Raw genomic sequence first — 23,149 nt, forward strand, 5'->3', positions numbered from 1 at the left:
ATTCACTCAATTCAGCATAAAATGCACCACTAAATAGTGGTGCATCAGCTACAAATCAAGTTTTATGGCTGCAAAATTTTATTTCAGGACTTGGCATTGTTGACTCAATTGCTAGGCTATTTAAAATTTATTGTGATAACTCTACAGTAGTATTTTTCTCTAAAAATGATAGATACTCGAAAAGTGCCAAACATATGAAAATAAAGTACTTTGGCATTAAGAAGAAAGTTCCAAGACAAAAAATGTCCATAGAACATGTTAGAACAGAACTTATGATTGCTAATCTATTAACTAAAGGATTGTGATCAAAGATATTTAAAGAACATGTACATAGAATGAGTCTTAATTCTTTTGAATGATCTTAACACTTTGAGCTTATTATGTTTATTTATATATTTTCTGAACATTAATAGCTTGTTATTTTTAATTAAAATAATATTATCTTATGAGTTATAACATAATGATCTATAAATTTTATTGGACGGATATAAAACTTTATTTTTTATTTATGTAGTTTGTGTAGTAAAATGCTAGTGGTTATAGTATATGGAAGAAAATGCATTTCATATTTAATTACATGACCGCTATAACTCACATAAAGTATTTTACTATATTAAAACAAGTATGTAATATGTGAAAATGTGAATACACTTAGGCCAAGGCCAAATGGGAGCTAGAATGTTGGAAGTTTATTATATATAAATTTTAATTGTGGTCTAATTGTAATTATTCATAAATTATTAATTACTTAATTCCATCCGTGAATATTAATATTTGATAGATCCATTAGATTAAAACTAATGATACATATATAGATAGTTCTCTTTCTATTCATATGTCACGATATTTGTAGTTTTTATTTTACTAACAAAATACTAAAAAAATTGGCGTGATCATAATGAACATTTGAAAAAAGGAAAAAAAAAAAACCAATTTTAAAATTTTATTCTGTCACAATAAAATTCATTATGACAACTAATCCAAATATAAAAGTCATAACTTTTAAAATCTGAATTAATGCTTTCGTTTAAATTAATTCTTAAAAAAAAAAAAAAAAAGCACTTGTAATACTAAATTTTTTAAGCAAGATAACTTTTGAATGTGTAATAAATAAAAAATTATGACAACCAAGAAATTACTTGCAAATTTATGGTACCAGTAACAAGTTTATAATTTTATTTTTAAAACATTAAACACAACTTCAATAATCTCGTACTTGAAAATTTATGGCCCCACTTAGTTATTTTTCTAGTTCGGCCCCTGGTGCTAGCGTCCTGTGTTGGTTAGTATTTATTCTACTTAATCTTTCATGATTTTCTCCACTAAGGATTATATATTGATTGATTATTCTTAAAAAAGAAAAGGAAAAAAATAGAGAGCGCGAGAGAGAGAAAAATAAATAAATAAATAAAAGAAGATCAAGTCATTGATCAACCAAGAGCAATGTTTTACTTTTCTAATTCATGGTGACATACTGAGTGATGAAATCAACGCCAATGCTGACACACACAATGTCGTTATCAAAGTCACATACGTCAGATAAGAAATTGAAGTAACAAAATTAAAGCATATATATGAAGTGCATGCATCCCGAACTAATAACAAGTATTACATAAATACATACATATACAAGTTCATATTTCAAACATAATCGTCAAGACTCCATTTGGATTCTGTTTTGTGTAACGTAAATACAGAGACAATGGCCGAAGTTCAGAGCATCCATATTCCTCGTGTGAAACTTGGTAACCAAGGCTTTGAGGTATTAAACTCTATATTCTAATTCAAATTCTAAAAGTTTAAAAGATAAGAATAACCTATCAATCTACTGAGTTAGTTATTATTATTTATTAGATGCTCTCAAAGTAAAATAAAAAAATTTATTCTTTTCAATCAATTTGTGAATATAAACTAAAGTGATTTTGTTATAAATATTCGTTAATCATTTGTCACTTAATTAATATATCAGTACAAAAGTGATTAATTTACACCGATCGAAAATACCTAACAATTTTTCTAATCTACTGGGGCTTATATTCAAATCAAAGTATATCTTGAAAGTGGAAATTTTAATAATAATAAATTAATAATTTTATTGGTATTGTGCAGCAAGCATTATGTATCTTGTACAAATTAATATAAGGATTTGCAGTCAAAGATAACTGTTGTAGTTTTGTCTTTTTAAATATTTTAACTTGGATATTATGAAACATTTATATATTAATTTATGATTCAATTATTTACTCTCATATATTTGCAAGGTTTCAAAGTTGGGATTTGGATGTTTGAACCTTACTGGAGCCTACGCTGCTGGTGTTTCTGAAGAGGAAGGCATTTCTATTATTAAACATGCTTTTAATAAAGGAATCACCTTCTTTGATACTTCTGATATTTATGGACTCAATGCTAATGAAATTTTGGTCGGAAAGATAAATTAATACTTTTTCATAAATTTATTTGGATTTCGCTTGCAATTACAATTTTTAAGGATATAAATTTGTTTTTTTCTAGAAAAAATTACGCATTTGGTATCATTGAGATTATTATATATATAGTCTCTTACATTTTTAATAAAAGAAACTTAGATATTTAGCTATATTTAGTATGTATTTCTATTTTTTATTTTTGTTTTTTAATATTTTTTGTTTTTATCTTTTTTTCCCACAAAATTTTAAAAACAGAAAACAATAAAAATGAAACAAAAACTAAAAACATATACCAAATACATTCTTACCTTTTCTATATTGTATTGCATCAATTGCACATGGAGTTTCTATTGCCACATTAAGTTAAAATAAGTTATCCAAAGTTATTTTTAACCCCTCAAGCTCTTCACTCGTTAAAATAGAACAATAATAATGAAATTCTCTTTGGATTATAGTTATCAAAATCAAATCGATAATTGACTTGACTAAATTATTAGGTTATTAGTTTAATCCATAAATCACAGGTTGAATTATTAATCCAATAATAATTAAATGAATCTATAAAATTATAATATATTAAAATTAAATAATAAAATAAATATAATATTTATTATTAAATATTTGAGTGATAAAAATAATATTTCACATCTCTCAAATCTAATAATATCTAAATAAATTCAGTTTTTTATAAATTATATATAGATAATAATATAATGAATTTAAAATTTTTTAATGTAGTAAGTATCTTTCACTTAAATTAAAAGATTATAAAATCAATTTTTAAAATTAATAAAACATATTATATGCAATAAAAAAATTTTAGAAAAGAAAAGTTATTCCAATATATATAACAAGAGCCACGCTCTATATGAACTACACAACTACAATTTGGACAGAGCTTTTGAAATATATAAAATTATTATTGCACTATATAATGAGAAGAGACAGTGGCTTAGTGGAAAAGGTGGAGTGCTTAAATAATTTCCAGAACAACAATTGTGCGTGATCCACACAGTGCACATGCGCAGTTCTTGCGTCTGAATCCCACGGGGGTTTGACGCTTTGTGCGACTGCTTAAAGATCAGGCATTAAGACTATGTTTGTTGGAAGGGAAAATGAAAAAAAAAAAAAAAGAAAAAAATAAAAAAAAATTATTTTTTATTTTTTGGTTGAAGAAAAAAGTTAAAGAAAAAAAAAGGAATAGAAAAAAATTGATGGGACTTATTAATTGTTTTTTAAATATTAAAAAGAAAATAAAGAGAAAACTAATTTTTTTTATTTTTAATATTATTTCTTCACTTTTTTTAATATATTTTATAATATAAAAAAAAAATTATCTTTTTATAACATTTCTCTTCTTCATATTTTTCTTCTATCCAAATACTTCTAAGAAAAATAAAAATTCATTCAATTTTTTTCTTTTTTTTTTCTTTCTATTTCCTTTCTCTCTATTTCTTTTTTTTTTCAACCAAACATAGAAAGGATCCCAGATTCGATTTCCATAGTGCTATTTTTGGAATTAATTTCCAAAACAATAGCTATTTTATGTCATCCACCAGCACTGCTGGTGTACAGTGGACATGCATGGTTCTTGCACTTGAACCGCACTGGGTTTGTGCCAATCGTTGATTTTTAGTGAGGTTGACCGCTATTGACCGGATTAATAGTAAGTCCGGTTTGTAAAATGAACTAAACTGACTTGATTATCGATTTTTTGGTCGAATTGGATGGTTTAGTTGGTTGTGAGAATAGATACTTTGCATGATCCACCAACACTACTAGTGTACAGTGGAGTATAATGTCCAATTCTTGCGCCTGAACCCCACCAAGTTTGTGAGAACCGCTCGATTTTTAGCAAATTTAACTGCTGTTGACCGAATTAATAGTATGTCCAATTTGCAGAGTGTACCAAATTGACTTGATTATTAGTTTTTGGGTCGAATCGATTGGTCTGGTCTGATTGTGACGACAATACTTTGCATTTTGACTTTATTATGGAGAGTAATTTAGCCATTTTAATTGAACAAAGAAAAATGTAAAAGAATAAAGAAACATTAGAACACATGTGATATGAGAGGTACATGTATAAAGATTTATTAATTACGCGCTAGTATAAAAAAAATCTAAATATTTTAGTATAAAAATATATAGTGTAATGTTTATTCAAAGAACTAAAAACTGAAAGTATGGTATGTGATCGTGTAGTGGCAGACTGGCGGTAAGCCGGTAACTGCTACTGTTTTACAAAATGGAGGTGAGGTGAGATGAGCTCTTAGCTCTATGGTTTGCCATTTGAGAGTGAGAGTGAGAGTGAGAGAAAGCTTGGGGTTGGTTCGATCATTATAGTGTTTTTTTTCTTTTTAAATGAAAGCAACGTCGGCCTTTCGGGGTGGAGAGTTTTTTAAAAAAATAAAATCCGATCCAGTATGGGTTTTTCAAATTCGCCAATTCATAAGCTTTTGTAAAAATAGGCTGAGTCAAACTGATTTTCATCGGTCTTGTTTTTTATTTGATCCAATATCCAATTTGGATTGGTCGTGAAGTGGGATCGCCTGTTTTTCGTCTCGATCGTTCAGGTTGGTCCGGTTTTTTAAACTATAGCGCATAGTTATCAAAACCGAACCGGTGATCGAACTGGTCAGGTTACTAATTTACTAGTTTATTAGTTTAACCAATGGGTTACTGGTCCAACCGGTAAAACCAGTCTCACGTAAATAAAAAATATAAAATAGTCAAAAACGTAAAATTAAATTTTGAAATACGTATTTTTACTAACATTTTAAGAACAATTAAGTCTCGAATTCTATAAATAACTAATACAAAGATAGATATAAAATTAATTTGTACTACTATAATAGTATCTTAGTTAGACACGATAAGAATAACAATTTATGAATTATATTCAAAGAGTAATTTTAAAGTCTGAATATCTTTATATAATTAAATAATTATATAAATTTATTTTTCTTCTCAGAATAAGTAATTTTTATTTTATTTTTATATTTATTATTATATTTTTTTATTTTAAAATTAATTAATTTATACTTCAATTAAAAAATAATTAATTTAAACAATGTTGAATATAAAAAATATTGAGTTAAGGATTTCCATGTATATATATGTGTATTAGTTAAGATATTATATAAAATAAAATTTATACTATAAAAAGCATTAATGATACCAAAAAAATATATTAGTGCAATGGTTATCAATTTGGTCTTTATATGAGAAGAGCTAAGATTGACTCCCACCTCTTACAATACAATTTTTAAAATTTTTCAACCCTGCACGTTGCGGACGCACATTAACGTGCAAGTTGACCGTTGACTGCGTTATTGACTAGACCGATTCGGTTCTAATTCATATCGATTTTGACTAGTTTATGTTGGTTTGATCGACTCATATCGATTTTAACTGGTTTATTTCTTTAAGCGGTCAGTATACTAAATCGGACCAATACAAAATTCAGTTCAAAATCTAGTTCATCGATTTTTTAATCGAACTAATCGGTTCGATCCAATTTTAACAACTATGCTATAGCGTAAAATTCAAGAAACTATGGCTGGAACTTACCCAAAGAATTTTTAGATTTTTTTATCGCTCTTGTTAGCAAAGTTTTTACTAATTAAAAATTGATTGTTTCTGTAGGTTTTCTTATGTAAAATATTGAAATTTTTTTTCCAGGCTTTAAAGCAACTCCCTAGGAAAAAGATCCAGATAGCTACAAAGTTTGGTGTTGAAAAGTTAGATATGAATACTTTTGATATGAAGATCAATGGTACACCAAGCTATGTACGCTCATGTTGCGAAGCTAGTTTGAAACGTCTTGGAGTTGAATACATTGATCTCTATTATCAGCATAGAGTGGACACAACAGTCTCTATAGAAGACACAGTTAAGAACTTCTTTTGATAGTTTTACAAATTAAATGAATTGGAACATAGGACAAATTATTCTATACTTGTCAAATCTTTTTAATACCTTTTTTTTGTGTTTTATAATATCTTTACTTTTAAAATTTGTTAAAATTATATATTATGAAATAGAAAAGGATCACATTCTAAAATTTTTTGACTTATTTTATCTTATTAGGTGCATTATTAATAACTAGTTTGTTGTATTATAATAGATGGGTGAACTTAAGAAATTGGTGAAAGAGGGAAAAGTTAAATACATTGGATTATCTGAAGCTAGCTCGGATACAATAAAGAGAGCACATGCAGTTCATCCAATTACTGCTGTACAAATGGAATGGTCACTTTGGACTCGTGATATTGAAGAAGAGATAATTCCTCTTTGCAGGTTAATTTTAGTTACTTAATTTCATAGAAGTAGGTAGGTATGGGACTTTTATGACTTCTTATAATTTAAGATAGAGAGGGAAAACATGGACCTGTTGTTTCTAAATGTGTATTTCATTTATTTGTGATGATGTGAGATTGAGTTTTTCTAATATTTTTATTTTTTTCAGAGAGCTTGGTATTGGAATTGTACCATACAGTCCTCTTGGTCGTGGCTTTTTTGGTGGCAAAGGAGTTGTGGAAAACCTTCCAGCTGATAGTGTTTTGGTATGTATATTTATGAAACAAATTAATTAAAGTTTCATCTGATCCTTATCTTTTTACTCCATGACTAGTAAATTATGAATGTCTAATAGATGGTTACTTTTTTATTTACTAGAATACTCATCCTCGCTACCAAGCACAGAACTTGGAGAAGAACAAGAAGATATATGAACGAATAGAAAACCTTGCTAAGAAGCACCAATGCAGCCCTGTCCAACTGGCATTAGCATGGATTCTCCAACAAGGCAATGATGTTGCGCCTATCCCTGGTCAGTAACATAACAAAATATTACTATACATGTCTTTTTATTTTTCTTCATTTTCAAGTATATATATAAGATGTAATATCAAATTTGGTTTTTGAAAATTCTAAGCACTCATTCAAATAGTCTTTAATTTTTTAAAATAACCAAATTGATCTTTAAATTTTATAAATTGTATTCATCTTTAATTTAACTAGTGTTAATATACAATTGACTTGGAGCGTTATAATATTCATGTGGCATTTTTAACAGAAGAAAACATGATTAAAATTTTAATATGGTCAAATATGTATCTCAAATTTATTAATTAGGTTCATTTTAATATCTATACCAATATAAAATCAATTAATCAAAATGAGTTTAATTAACTAATTTAATACACCTATTTAATTATATTAAAATCTTAACCACGTCTCCTTACAGTCAGAGATGCCACACTTCCATATCAGTATTAACGACGCTTAAATTAAAGACAAACAAGATTCATAATTTATAAATTTAGAAACCAATTCGGTCCTTTCTAAAAGTCAAAGATTATTTTGATAGATGTTAAAATTTTAGAGTACAAATTAGACATTACCTAATATATAATGTATGAAAAATATTATACATAATATTCTTAGTTATTTGCTAAAATTTGTGTTCACCTTTACAGGAACAACCAAGATTAAGAATCTGGATCAAAACGTTGGTGCCTTAGCATTGAGACTTGAAGAAAGGGTCTTAAAAGAAATTTCTGATGCAGTTCCAATTGAGGATGTAGCAGGTACTCATCACTTTAATGAAACTTATGGAAAAGTTACATGGAAGTTTTCTAACACTCCACCAAAAGATAGATTCAAGTATCTTAGCTTGAAGAACTAGAAGTCCACTATATTTGAACAATAGTGCACAAATTTATGAATTGAAGACAATTATGTGGAAGCATATGTGCTGCATACTCTATAAAAATACACTGGGATACTCGTAAACCTATATGAATAGTGATACAGATTGGTTCTTGGCTCGGTTGATTATTATTTGTTTTGTTTTAAAATAAAATAAAATGAGTCAAGTTTAATTTTAGCATGTTTGAAATTTAAATTATACTCTAAATTTATGGTTTAGACTAATGCCTTTTTTTCTCCTCTCTTTTCTTTTTGTGTTTTTAATAAAAGAAAAATTATGATGAAAATATACAATAATAAAAAAAATTATGAAATAAAATTCTTTCTAATGTCTTTTACATATAGTACGTAATTATATATAGAGTAATAGAATAAGTAACTTATGAAACATTTCTTGATGAATTTATAAGTCCTAATTAAAGAAAAAAAGTATTAAATATTTTTTTTTTAAATTGTGATGAGTTTATAGATATCCATGAGGAAAAAAAATATTAAATAAAGTGAAAATTTATATGCAATTATTTTTATAAATTTTATAGATAAAAATTATTATATGATTTGAAGTAAATAGTTGAGAACCATTAAATTATTTGATAAATTTAAATAAATTAACATCTAATAATTTAATTTTTAACTATTAATATCACATCAAAACAATTAATTATCTAAAAATTTTTAATTATCAACTTTATATACGTAAATTTTGACATAAAATAAGTTTTTCAAAAATTACAATACTACTAAAAATTAAAAATTAGATACGTTTTATCCCTTCAATTCTTTTATACAATCTAATAAAGGATTTATAAATTATATTATAAATCCAATCTTACGATTCTTTGGATTTACTTGGTAATTGCTTAAAAAAAATTGCATAATGAACTAGTAATATCTATCTTTCTATTAATTTATCTATTTATCTATCTATCAATCTATCATATTACATTATATTATATTATATTATACTATATTAAAATTAGATTATTGCACTTAATAATAAAATTAACATGGCATTCTGGTAAAAATATTTTTTAATTTATTTTATTTAATTTATTAAATCAAATAAATTATTCTAATTATTATATCAATTAATTAGTATATGTATTTATGCAGTGTATGAAAAATATTTATTTTCTTGTATATATTTATGTCTAAAATGTTTTAAAAAAATTATTATGAATATATTTTACTGATATAAAATAATTTATATTTTTTTTGTAATTTATATAAATATCAAACAATGGTATAAAATAAAAAATTAACAACAACAATAACAACAACAATAATAATATATTGATTGTACTTTGAATGTCTTATATGTGTTATAAAATTTTATCCGGATTGTAACAATTCAATTAATACACGTTCTATTCAATGATTCTTTTATTATATTTTTTTTTCATTATTTGTGTTATTCTATTTAGGATTTTATATAAAATAAATTTTAAAAATATTTAATATTATTAAAAATATTCTTTTTTTTAATAGTTGTACGCTCTCAAAACACTCATGCATAAAAAAAATAGTATCAAAATAAAATTATACACAATATTTCAAAAAAAAAAAAAATTAAAATACTACCTAAAATAAACTAAGTGGAATTTCTAACAAAGATATAGAAAATATTATTTTATTATCAAAATTTATTTTAAAAATTCTGTTTAAGAGATTAATATATTTATTCCTTAAAATGAGTCTATGTGTAACACCCTACCATACAGAGCCTTATGCTTAAGTCATAAGATAGAGGTGGCGATGTATTACGACCTCTAAAAAGAAAATTATATATATATATATATATATAATCTACCCAAAATGAACCCAAAAGACAGAATTACAGAACCTATTTTTTCAAAATAACCTCTAAGAGGAGTTAATATAGTATATATATAAATAGTGGAGATAATAAATATCTATGCAAGTACATATAACCAAAATAAAGCCCAAAAGATAAAGATCTTTGTTAAATCAGAAGCTTTCAGCATGCCTCAGCGAGGAGCTCACATCCTGCATCTGAAAACCACAAAATTCGCATGGGTGAGAACCGAAGGTTCTCAGTATGGTAACAGTACCCACATATCTAACATATAATATCCAGGGAAAGGCGAAGGCAATCCTAGAACTTCTGATATATAATTAATGCTTATAAACATAACTAAACCATGAGAAATGAAAATAGGCAACTAACTAAGGACCTTCAGTCTAACTAAAACTCCCCTTTCTAACTCCTCCGAACCTCCCAACCGCCACCGATAATTTGATATTGCAAACACAATTATGTTAAGCAAGGAAATCACAAATAGGAAGCAGATACAACAGATAAATAAGTAGCAAGTAATTACGCAGTCAATTAGGAATTCCAAACAAATCACACCAAACAAACATATAAATGCATATGATGCATGCCTGTCCTAATAACTGATGAGTCTTATATGTTAGTTATTAAGCCAACCCGACATGTCGGTAGCTAACCCGGGCACAGTCTCTCTGTTGCGCCTTATTACCATTAGAGGGTATCTGTGCCCTGTCACCATTAGAGGGTATCTGTGCCCTGTCACCATTAGAGAGTATCTGTGCCCTGCCACCATTAGAGGGTATCGGTGCCCTGTCACCCTTACAACCAAAGAGAAAACACAAGCATACTAACATCCAACACTTTCCATCATAATTCATTCACCACATTCATTCGTTAATCATATAGGCAATCCCCGCATACTCGCCACATGTTCAAGCTTCCTCAATCAATTATAATCATTTAATCATTAATCGTATGCATATATATACCCAATCATAATTCAATGTTTATCACAGCCATCTGGCTCATAACACACACAACAATTCCACCATCATACTATGCAACTCATACAATCATCATTACTCATCATTCATTGATAATTCTCTCCTTACTTCATCCACAAGCTAAGTTATCACATTCCCTAGTTTCTTCTCACTACTAGGTATACTATTAAGATTTAGGACTTAAATGATGCAAATGGAGGCTCAGAAGTTTAAAATTCAGTTTTAAAAACAAAAAAGTCATATTTTCTGAAAATAGGGTCACGCGTACGTGTAGATCACGCGTATGCGTGAGCGTGCATCTGGACCATGTCACGTACGCATTGCCATGCATGCGTATGCATTTGCACCAACCCGAAACGACTGGCCGCGCATGAGGATTTTCGCATACGCAAAATTCCTGGGCCATGCGAACGCGTGAGCGTGCATGTTGGCCCATTTCGCGTATGCATTGCTTCTTTTCGCGTACGCATATGGGCCAGCCCGAAGCACATGTATGCGTATGGGAGTGTACGCATACGCATACAATGCAGCAACCTCAAAAGCTGCTAAGTCCAGAATTTTCAGCTTGTACACCAAACTTTGATTGAGCATAACTTTCTCATTTTAAAGTATTTTTCCTCCGTTCTTTGAACGACATAAACATCTCGGACCCAATTTTATTCCTAAATAAGTTTGGCACAAATTGGGAGTCTGGAGACTAAGTTATGCTCCGTCAAAGTTAGGCCAAAATCACAATTTTTACCAAAAACCAACAAGTCTCAATTTTCAAACATACACTTGCAAACCCCTTTAAACCTAACCAAAACCTTACCAATTTAGCATCAACCATATTCCAACTTCCTAATCCAATCCACAACCAACCAATTTTCATCATTTATCAATCACAACTCAATAATTCAATCTCAACACACATTCAATATTCCAAATTCAACAACATTCAATATTTCAAGTTTCAACAACATACAAAACGCATCATCAATTTCTCATGACAATTTTCTCATCAATTTCACCATCAACATGGTACCAACAATAATTTAATCTCACTAACTAAGTCACCCATATCATACATACAAGTTTCCATCTCAACTTCCAAAAATCACCAACCACATACATAATAATACAATCCATTTTAACCAACCATCAACATTATCAATTCAAATCTTATCCTAGGGTCACTAACCCAAGTTTTCACATTACATTTTATTTTAGATACAGGAAACCGAAACTATACTTTGGCCGATTCCCCGCTCAACCCAGAATACTTCCAATTTCACTTTTCCTCAACTTTCAAGGTTCCAAAACCTCACCAACAGATTTTCAAGCTTGTAGATCCACTTCAAAGCTTTCCAAAACCTCAACCAAGCTCCAATATACATTTACACATTACCTATTCCACAATATCACATCCAAATATAACAACTCAATAATTAAACACAAGACTTCGAGTATTTCACTTAGGGTTGAGAATCTTACCATACCCAAAGAGTAAAGGTTTGAGGATAAACCTTTCCTTCAAGTTAATTGGATCCTATAACATCAAAACTCAAAATCTCAACACTTTTTACCCAAAAAATTTGAATTCAAGGGCTGGAAAAACTGAAATGAAATCGTGGCCTACCTCTTGAATAAAGTTGTAGTCTTTGTAGAGCTCGACACTACAATTGCGTGGCTACAAACGGTACAGCGATCGGAGCTCCGAATCAAAAATTATGTCACTTTGAATCACAAGTGAGGGTTTGTGCCAAAGGAAGAGTGTTCTTCCTTTCTTGCTGCACTTGCAGGATTTCACTATTTCAGCATGCAATGAGGAGAGAGAATGATCTAAACTCACTTTATTAAGTGAGGGAGTTAGGCCCACATGTTCGGTTCACTCAGTTTGGCTTGTTCGGCCTGATTTTGGGACAAATTTTTTAAAATTAGTGTCAAAAATTTTGTTTTAATTTTCTCTATCATATTAAACTATAAAAATCACATTTCTAATTTTTTAAGAATAAACTCTAATTTGTGGGTTAATCATATATTAATTAACCGGGTCTTACACTATGCATTTAATTATAATACTTTTAAGATTAAAAAATTATTAATTAATAATATGATAATTTGATTTTTTTTAATTTAATAAAAAGTAAATGTATGATTGTATTATAAGTTATATAATTTAAATTTAGTGTAATTAATAATAAATTATAATATTATGTTTTTTCTAATAACATATAATCATATATATTTCTATCATTAGTTAATTTAAAGTATTTAATTAGTTCATTCTAACTTTAATAATATATATATAAAATTTTATAATTATATATTAATATACACATTCTTTCAAAAATTATCTATTGTTAGCCATTACCAGCCTCACCATCAATTTGCAAAATCATTCTTTAACAACCATTAACAATCAAATCAATATCAATAAGCTAATCTCAACAACTCCATTCCACAATTTTTTATCACCAATTAAATCCTACATGCATACACATTTAGTCATTCACTAACCACATCAATAAAAAAAAAACATACCATTCAAACGTATCCTAAGGTAACTAGTCTAAGTTTTCACGCAAAATTTATACATTAACTATGAGAAACCAAAATCATGCCTTGGCCGATTCTTCCCTAGCCATAAAACACCTCAAGCCCTTTTGTCCCACAAGCCTCCAAGTTTCAATGTCACCAATTCAGCTAGTCCATCCATCGAAGCTACTTCCAAGCACACCACTTCATAAATTTGACTTCAATTTCACATGTATTCAACCTAATTTCATATAATTTCATGTGCATACACAATTTCAAAGTCATAACCTCATCAAATTGAAAGATTCAAAGGGCTTAATTGTTCCTTACCTCACCCATTGATGATTGGGGTAAAACCCAATAATTATCCAACGTTAGAGTACCCCTAAACTATCAAAATTACAAAATCTCTCAATACACAAACTCAAATTTGCAACAATACAAAGAAGGGAAAACTGGGCATAGTATTTGAGTTTTCTTACCACTTTTTTCAAATAGAAGTGAAGAGGACTCAGACAAATGCGTAGCCATAAATGGCTCGTCAATCGGAGCTTCGAATTGAAAATTATGGGCAATAGAAGATTGGATTGGAAATTGGAGTTATGGTTCTTCACCTAAATCTCTCTTTTAGCATGTTTCATTAATAATGAAGGGGAGAGTGGCTGAGTGCTTCATTTATAGGTTGGGTCTTGTGTAACGACCCAATTTTCAGTATATCTAGATCATACCGAAAACTGAGTGCTACTAATTTGTCTTCCTAATTATTATATATTATTTATCATATGAGCCTGATTCGTTGTTGAAGTGTTGTTATTTTGAGGGGTAAATTTTTTTTTCAAAACATTTAAGTTGTCAGGCATGAACATACATAGATGATATCATAAGTAACAACAAGATAAGCAGTCAAAAGTAAACACACATTTATATAAATTCATACATCTCAAACAACTGACATCATTCAGTCATCCAGCCTTTATTAGATCATAGATCTTTAGTTAGAACACCCCTAGATATAGCTAGATAATAACCTTATACATATATATACATACAACATCCCAGGCCCTGACCTGTTCAAGGAGTCCATAAGCTGGCGCCCAGGCTAGCCTAGACTCTTCAGTCACCTAGTCCCTCTAAACTACTAATGTGAGGGAAAGTACATTCTAGGTCTTCAAAACTCAAGTCAGATAGAGCGTCATCAGCGAACTACGGAAGGGTACTCATGCTTCCATCTGAAGGGAGAAGGGAGAGAGAAGGGGTAAGAACTGGGGAGTTCTTAGTAAGGTCAGGGTTATTATTTAAGTTCATTAATTCTATGTTGCTTAGCAGACAAATAGCAGAATACAGAGAAACAGTAAACAGAAGATACAGATAAATAAAGAAATTAAGAAATCAGAAAGCAGAACACAACAAAAAATACAAGAAAATAAAACACAGACACAAAGAATAGAATACAAACAAAGAAATCACACATTCATACAACAATCATAACAGAGAAAATGCACAACCAAGTATGATGCATGTATGTCCTATGCAGGCCATGAGCTCACGTGTCGGTTTACACCCTGCAGCCCGATATTACCTAGGAACTAGTCCTAGATATGGCTTTATCTCTGTAGGTGAACTTCGGCCTACAGAAATAGCACTCCTGTAAGTGAACTTCGACTTACATGAATAGTTCAATCACAACACAACAACTTTCTATAGGTGAACTTCGGCCTATAGAAATGGAACCTCTGTAAGTGAACTTCGGCTTACAGAAATGGCGCCCCTGTAAGTGAACTTCGGCTTACAGGTATCACAACTCTCTGTAGGTGAACTTTGGCCTACAGGAGAAATACCCTGAGATACACAATTGATATTCACTATAGGTGAACTTCGGCCTACAGGAATAATAATGCTCTGTAGGTGAACTTTGGCCTACAGGACCTCTAGGGCCAACGGAAAAGCAGCAGATGAACATACAATAGAATATCATGCCATAAGACTTAACTCTTTATCTTTATCCTCTTTTTCTCTCTTCTCTTTGACTTTTGATTCTGTACTTGTTATCTTTATCATCTTTTCACAATCATAAATCAAGCATCACAACATCTCAGTGATCTCATTTCATAATTCTTTGTATACATCACAACATTACAACAACACACTACTATTTAGCTTTTAACTCCCTCTCTTTCTAACATGATTACAAGCTTCTAAATCTTGTTTCATTACTTTACATACTTCTATACCCTTTCTTATACCTTTCCTTAGGTATTTAATAAAGAGAATTAGGAAATTCTAGATTCAAAACTACTTTCCTAAAGCTTTTAGAGAAAACTGTCTTTTTGTCAATATTTTATTATTATTAATAAAATAATATTATTAATAAAATAATACTTTTACTATTTTAATATTAAAATAATAATATTTTATTCAATTTCAAAAATTGCATTTTGACCCCTGAACTTTTTAGAAATTGTATTTTGACCCCTTAACTTTTAATATTTGCACTTGAGCTCCTTAACTTTTCTTTAATTAACTTTCAAACCCAAACTTTTTAATAATTGTATTTTGACCTCAAAATCATCAAATAAACGTTTTCACATCCTTCCAAAAACCAAAAATATTTTTCCAAAAGTTCATCAAATTTCAGCTTGATTTTCAACCAGTTTTTCAAACTTTTCGGTAACCGATTTTTACCTGATTTTGACCAAACCAAAGAGCAACGTTTCAGCCATCAAATATACATCAAAAACACATCAAATATCATGAATTTCATGGCTGGAAAGCCACATTTTCCAGCAACAACAACAACAACTTCAGAACCATCAAAAACTTGATTTCCAAGCATTAAACAACAAGATTTCATGGTTAAACCATCACACAAACACTCAAAATCAAACCTCAAGCAACAAGATCTGATTTAACACTTCAAGAAAATATCCAATCATTGATTAATTTACCAAACCTTACCTTCTTTGCAGCTGCCAAGAATTGAACCAAGAACAAGCTTCAAAAAGCACTTTTACGCCTTAAGGCAGCTAAAAATCACGTTTTCTTAGAGCTTATGGTGAGTGAACAAGAGATCCTTGATTTAATCCTTGAAAATTGTCATAGAAATGAAGAGGATGAAGAGGTGAACACTTTGGTCGGATTAGATTTTTGATAGGGGTTTTAGTTTGAGAAAGAATGGAGAAAGAAGCTTGAAGCTTTCATGGAAGTTTTCATGGAAGTTCTTCCATTTCTCTCTCAAGAATTTCGAAAATTCTAGCTTGTTTGGAAGAAAAGTTGATGGTAATGATGAGCCTAGGGATTTGTGGGGTTAGGATAAGCATTATCCTAAAGTTTGGTGTAAAAATATCTCAAGAAAGGATAATTACTAAAGCTAGATGTATTAGAATACAAGTGTTTCTTACTTTTTCCTTAAGAAAGCTTGGCTTGGAGAGAAAGAAAGGAAATATGTGGTGGCTAACTCTGGGAGAGCCACGTGTCACTGGGTGCTGACTCATCAGAGTTTAATAATAAAATATCATTCTGGAGATAATTACTAAAACTAGATACATCAGATTACACTACTAAAGGATAAGTATGAGCTTTACTAGTATAAATGATACTAGTAACAAGATAATCATGAGAATAAAAGATATATGATGAAGCATTAGCATTGCTAAGTTCATCTAAGAATGCTAGTATTATCCATTACCAGTAGATTTTCTAGCTCAGTTATTATATTACTAAACATAGATGAACATTAACCATAGTAGAAAAAATAATAATATAATATTCCAAATAAAATAATAATATACAAATATTATATTAATATAATTTTTCTCTCAAAAATCGAGACCGGCTCATCACGTAGAGACTAACCACGGAAATCAGAATTTTGAAATTTGGACTCGAAGTGGCTCAAAAACGCAACTTTTCACGACGTGCCTGCATAGATTAGGACAGATGTCTGGTGCAGTCAAGCTGCTGACTCAGCAGCTTGATGACACAGCACCTGTGCAGCAGAGGTGCTTATATGCACTAAAATTCCTAAAAATTCCATAAAAATTCTGTTTGATCCCGAAAAAGCGCTGTTTCTTCGAGGCTAAAAGCTAGGCCATTACATTCTACCCTCCTAAAAGAAAATTTTGCCCTCAAAATTTCAGCCACATGTAAGAATCCATCTTCATGTGATCAATTTCCTTCAAGACATCCTGACGAAGAGATCGGTCCGTTCCTTACAGCATCCAAATCTCACTTAGCCATAGCCATGGAGATCCTAACAACTATGAGAATAGCTGTTCCTCAAAAGAATTCTTCATTCGGAACTCGATTAAACAATGCCTATTCAGAGTCATTGAGGTCTTTTCCGCACAAAACAAACAACATTAAGGTGATCAATCTTAATATCTCAAGTTAAGCACGAACATTTCCAAAATGAGCACTCATAGATATTCATGCCAAATGTATCTTTAAGATACCCTAATGGCATGAGACACACAAGCAGAGTATGCAGTAAAGCATAGTCAGTCCACTCCCCAGGCTCTACTGGGAACAAACTGCTTTGATACCAAATTGTAACGACCCAATTTTCAGTATGTCTAGATCATACCGGAAACTGAGTTCTACTAATTTGTCTTCCTAATTATTATCTATTATTTATCATATGAGCCTGATTCGTTGTTGAAGTGTTGTTATTTTGCGGGGTAAATTTTTTTTTCAAAACATTTAAGTTCTCAGGCATGAACATACATAGATGATATCATAAGTAACAACAAGATAAGCAATCAAAAGTAAACATACATTTATATAAATTCATACATCTCAAACAACTGACATCATTCAGTCATCCAGCCTTTATTAGATCATAGATCTTTAGTTAGAACACCCCTAAATATAGCTAGATAATAACCTTATACATATATATACATACAACATCCCAGGCCCTGACCTGTTCAAGGAGTCCATAAGCTGGCGCCCAGGCTAGCCTAGACTCTTCAGTCACCTAGTCCCTCTAAACTACTAATGTGAGGGAAAGTACATTCTAGGTCTTCAAAACACAAGTCAGGTAGAGCGTCATCAGCGAACTACGGAAGGACTCATGCTTCCATCTGAAGGGAGAAGGGAGAGAGAAGGGGTAAAAACTGGGGAGTTCTTAGTAAGGTCGGGGTAATTAGTTAAGTTCATTAATTCTATGTTGCTTAGCAGAAAAATAGCAGAATATAGAGAAGAAGTAAACAGAAGATACAGATAAATAAAGAAATTAAGAAATCAGAAAGCAGAACACAACAAAGAATACAAGAAAATAAAACACAGACACAAAGAATAGAATACAAACAAAGAAATCACACATTCATACAACAATCATAACAGAGGAAATGCACAACCAAGTATGATGCATGTCTGTCCTATGCAGGCCATGAGCTCACGTGTCGGTTTACACCCTGCAGCCCGACATTACCTAGGAACTAGTCCTAGATATGGCTTTATCTCTGTAGGTGAACTTCGGCCTACAGAAATAACACTCCTGTAAGTGAACTTCAGCTTACAGGAATAGTTCAATCACAACACAACAACTTTCTATAGGTGAACTTCGGCCTATAGAAATGGAACCTCTGTAAGTGAACTTCGGCTTACAGAAATGGCACCCCTGTAAGTGAATTTCGGCTTACAGGTATCACAACTCTCTGTAGGTGAACTTCGGCCTATAGGAGCTATACTCTGAGATACATGATAAACCACTATTTTATGGTTTATCTTGTGCTCAATTGAGTGGATTTCATCAACTCTTTACCCACTTATTCATAACATTTGCATGGTTTTACATTTACCTTCCTAATTATGTGCTTTGATTGAAAACATGCTTCTTTGGTCTTAATTTGCTAATATTAATCCTCTCTTATTACCATTAGATGCCTTGATATGTGTGTTAAGTGATTTCAGATATTACAGGGCAGGAATGGCTCAGAGGATGAAAAGGAAGCATGCAAAAGTGGAAGGAATACAAGAAGTTAGAGAAATTGCTAAGCTGTCCAGCCTGACCTCTTTGCACTCAAATAGCTATAACTTTAGTTACATAGGTCCAAATGACGCGGTTCCAGTTGCGTTGGAAAGCTAACGTCCGGGGCTTCGATTTGATATATAATATGTTATAGTTTCCCTGACGCTAGGCGACGCGACTGCGTGATCCATGCGGCCGCGTCGCAGTGACAGAAATCCAGCGTGGCAAAATTTGAAACCAGCGAATTCTAGACTGTTTCTGACCCAGTTTGCGGCCCAGAAAACACAGATTAGGGGCTATAAAGTGGGGGACTGCATCCAATCATGAGGAGGCTCTCATAATCCACTTTTCATGTTTTAGATATAGTTTTAGAGAGAGAGGCTCTCTCTCTCTCTCTTAGGATTAGGATTTAGGATTTCTCTTAGTTTTTAAGAGTGACTCTCGATCCAGGTTCAATATTCCTTTTTCTTCATATTTCTCTTTTACTTTCAGATACTCTAATGTTTTTATTTGTATTTGACTTATGTTGCCCAATTGGCTTATGAAGTTTTCCATGTTAGATTTTACTACTTTGAATGTATTTTATCTGAGGTATTCCAGATATTTGTGATTTTAATTTAGCTTTCTACATTCTTGGCTTTGGTTAAGAAATTAGTAACTCAGGATAACTAAGTCCGGACTTCCAATTTCTAATACCTTGCCAAGAGTTTATTTTTATTATTATTATTTTATTTCCTCTGCCATTTACTATTGTTGCTTCTTATCATATACATTAATAAAACCCCAAAACATACTTTTTTTCCATAACCAATAATAAGAACATACCTCCCTGCAATTCCTTGAGAAGACGACCAGAGGTTTAATACTCGGTTATCAATTTAAAAAGGGATTTGTTACTTGTGACAACCAAAACGTTTGTACGAAGGGATTTTTGTCGGTTTAGAGACTATATCTACAACGCGACTGTTTTTATGACATTCTTTACTGGCAAAAAATTCTAACGTCAAAATGGCGCCGTTGCCGGGGAATTGCAAACGTGTGCCTTATTATTGGTTATTGTAAATATTTATTTTAATTTTTGCTTGTTTATTTTTTATTTTTGTTCTTATTTTTGCTTTTCTATAAATTAAGAGGTTATTTATTTTTATTTAGTTATTAAAAAAATTTTTTCAAAAATTTGTTCTTAGTGTTCATCTTGATCTTCAAGTTGTTCTTCACGTTCATCTTGACCTTCAAGCTGTTCTTAGTTGTTTTCTTCATTTTGATCTAAAAATTTGAAATTTGGTGTCATTTTATTGCTTTTCTCTTTCCTCATTAAATTCAAAAATATTTTTAATTAATTTTTTCGAAAAAAAAAATTTCAGATTTTTATTTTTAAAATTTTTATCTTATCTTATCTTATTTCAAAAATCAAAATTTCAAATTTCAAATTTCAAAATTTAATTTTCAAATTCAAAATTTAAATAACCTTTTAATTCAAATTTATTTTTATTTTCATTTTTAATTTTTATTTTGCTACTATGAACTCTCACCCCTTTGGCTATGAGTCTGGTTACAATAATGTTGCAGGAAGAAGAAATTACAATGAGAACATGCATCAAGGTTGGAACAATCAAAGATGGGAGGAGCCACAAGGATTTGATCAACCCTCATGGCAACAACCACCTTAAGTGGACTATCAACAACCACGACCATATGCCTATGAACCCTTTCCTCAACATGACTTTGGACCATCATACTCACAAGCCCCTTTCCACCATTCACCTCCATATGACCCTAACCCACATCCACCATACCAACCACCTTATGAACCAAATGAACCATACATAGATCCACCCCAAACCTCCATGGAGAAAGCACTTGCCAATCTAAACTTTACTATACAAGCTCTCGTCGCCCAAATCAGACCACCAAATACCTTCAACAATCAACCCTCAAGCTCTAGTGCACTTCCTTTTCAACCACAGAATGATCTCTCCATCCCATCATCACCATCCATGGAAGAGCACCCACACCCATCAATCCAAGAGCAACATGATCCTAATGATGCTATTGACATGGAACAAGAGAGAAGGGATCATCTTCGCGAATCCATACTTCATAAGGAGCTAGAGGAGGCCCTAAAGGTGAAGGTAGTAAATACCCTTGAAGATGAAAGAACAATTGAAAGGAGTTGTCATGGAAAGCAAATCATCAAGGATGAGTACGATTTTATATTAAAACTACTGGACAAAGCAGTAATTATTAAAGAGAAAAAAGTGGTTGAAGGCTTAGGAGATACAGAACCTCCATGGGAAAGTCCAATCATAGAGCCTCCTTCCAAGACGGTTGAAATTGATGCTGAAGAGGGTGTACAACCTCCAAAGCATATCATAGTTGAAGACTTGGAAGAGGTTGATCAAGAGATGGAGATTCAAGAAGAAGAAGCACAACCTTCTATGCCCTTGGAAAGCAATGAAGAGGAGATTGAATTGAAAGAGAGCTACCAAGAGAAAGAGGTTGAAATTAAAGAAGCTTGCAAAGAAGTGATAGTTATCAGAAAAGAGCACAAGGGAGTGAAGCTTGTAATTTCATTAAAAATACCTCCCCCTAAGTTGCCATCATCCTTCACAACATTCAAGTGGGTAAAATTCATATCCCCTAGCTTTCTAATCCCACTTGAATATGGGCTACTGGAGATGGATAGTCAACTTAGAGCTCTTTGTGGCATTAAGAGTAAGAGGAAGATAGCCAGTGATAAGAATTGTCAAGCAAGGTTCAACATGGTTGTGTGCTCAAAGTTTAAATGCAAAGGTTGGTGTAAAGCTCAACTGAATGGGTCTAGGACGATGTTTGGTAGCTGCAGTGAGAATTCAAATCACTTATCACCCAGTTGGAAAAATACAGATCCCGACATGGATGGGTGTAAAAGCAAGATTTGGGATCCTGGAATCTGCTCTGACACTTGTTACCCCGGGAGCCTAAGAATCTGTTTGAAGCTTCTTAAGGGCTTTACATGCTTAGTTTGGGACCCCGGAGGTTACTGGAATCACAAACATTGGTGGAGATTCCTGAATGAGTTCAAGCATAAGCCACCATAACAGGAAGCTCATCAAATGTCCAACTTAAGGACTATAACTAAAAGTGCTAGGTGGGAGAGAACTCACCATGGTATGATCGTCCTTTTTCATTTTTATTTAGTTTTATTTGTTTTTGAATTTTATTTTATTTTGTTATATTGAACCTGGAGTTTTGCATCACATTCATATTAACACTGCATTCTGCATTTTTCAGATTACAAAAAAAAAAAAAAAGCGAGCACGCAACGCGACCGCATCAGCGACGCGTCTGCGTCGCAAGGAGATGGGAGACAATATTAATATGAACAGAGAGTTTCGCAGGAGCAGCGTTGGAGGCATGCCAATGGCACAAACCACCCCACGCGACCGCGTCACCTGGGAATAATGGCCTCCCACGCGACCGCGTCACCCACGCGGCCGCGTGACCTGAAAATCGAAGTCAACCAGGTGCATGGCCGAAAGTTGAGCTGAAGTTGGGCTGGACTCGTGCTGGAAGCCCAAGCCTCACCACGCGAACGCGTGCCCCATGCGTCTGCGTCATATCCCCATGATGGCCACTCACGCGATCGCATGCCCCACTGATGAGCGGATAATTTATACGCTTTTTGGCATTGTTTTTAGTATGTTTTTAGTAGGATATAGTTACTTTTAGGGATATTTTC

At 31.5% G+C, this 23,149-nt stretch overlaps 1 protein-coding gene across 1 annotated transcript; it reads left to right on the plus strand.

The window, feature by feature from the left end:
* Positions 1 to 1,603: 1,603 nt before the first annotated feature.
* On the plus strand, positions 1,604 to 8,225 carry LOC107615320 (putative aldo-keto reductase 1). The gene is made up of 7 exons (XM_088499605.1): positions 1,604 to 1,762; positions 2,262 to 2,420; positions 6,111 to 6,320; positions 6,556 to 6,728; positions 6,898 to 6,994; positions 7,107 to 7,260; positions 7,910 to 8,225. Exons 1-7 carry the CDS (start codon positions 1,703 to 1,705, stop codon positions 8,116 to 8,118), a joined length of 1,062 nt encoding a protein of 353 aa, XP_088355731.1. The 5' UTR covers positions 1,604 to 1,702; the 3' UTR covers positions 8,119 to 8,225.
* The last annotated feature ends 14,924 nt before the right edge of the window (positions 8,226 to 23,149 follow it).

This window comes from Arachis ipaensis, chromosome B9 (genome assembly GCF_059453495.1).
Source record: "Arachis ipaensis isolate K30076 ecotype BB chromosome B9, ASM5945349v1, whole genome shotgun sequence".
NCBI classification, from domain to species: domain Eukaryota; kingdom Viridiplantae; phylum Streptophyta; class Magnoliopsida; order Fabales; family Fabaceae; genus Arachis; species Arachis ipaensis.

What these genes read in the sequence shown, in the direction of transcription:
- LOC107615320 (XM_088499605.1), top strand. Translation starts at nt 1,703, where the DNA reads ATGGCCGAAGTTCAGAGCATCCATATTCCTCGTGTGAAACTTGGTAAC. An exon ending in TCAATGCTAATGAAATTTTG is followed by an intron (nt 2,421 to 6,110) that starts GTCGGAAAGATA and finishes TTTTTTTTCCAG; the next exon opens with GCTTTAAAGCAACTCCCTAG. An exon ending in GAGATAATTCCTCTTTGCAG is followed by an intron (nt 6,729 to 6,897) that starts GTTAATTTTAGT and finishes TATTTTTTTCAG; the next exon opens with AGAGCTTGGTATTGGAATTG.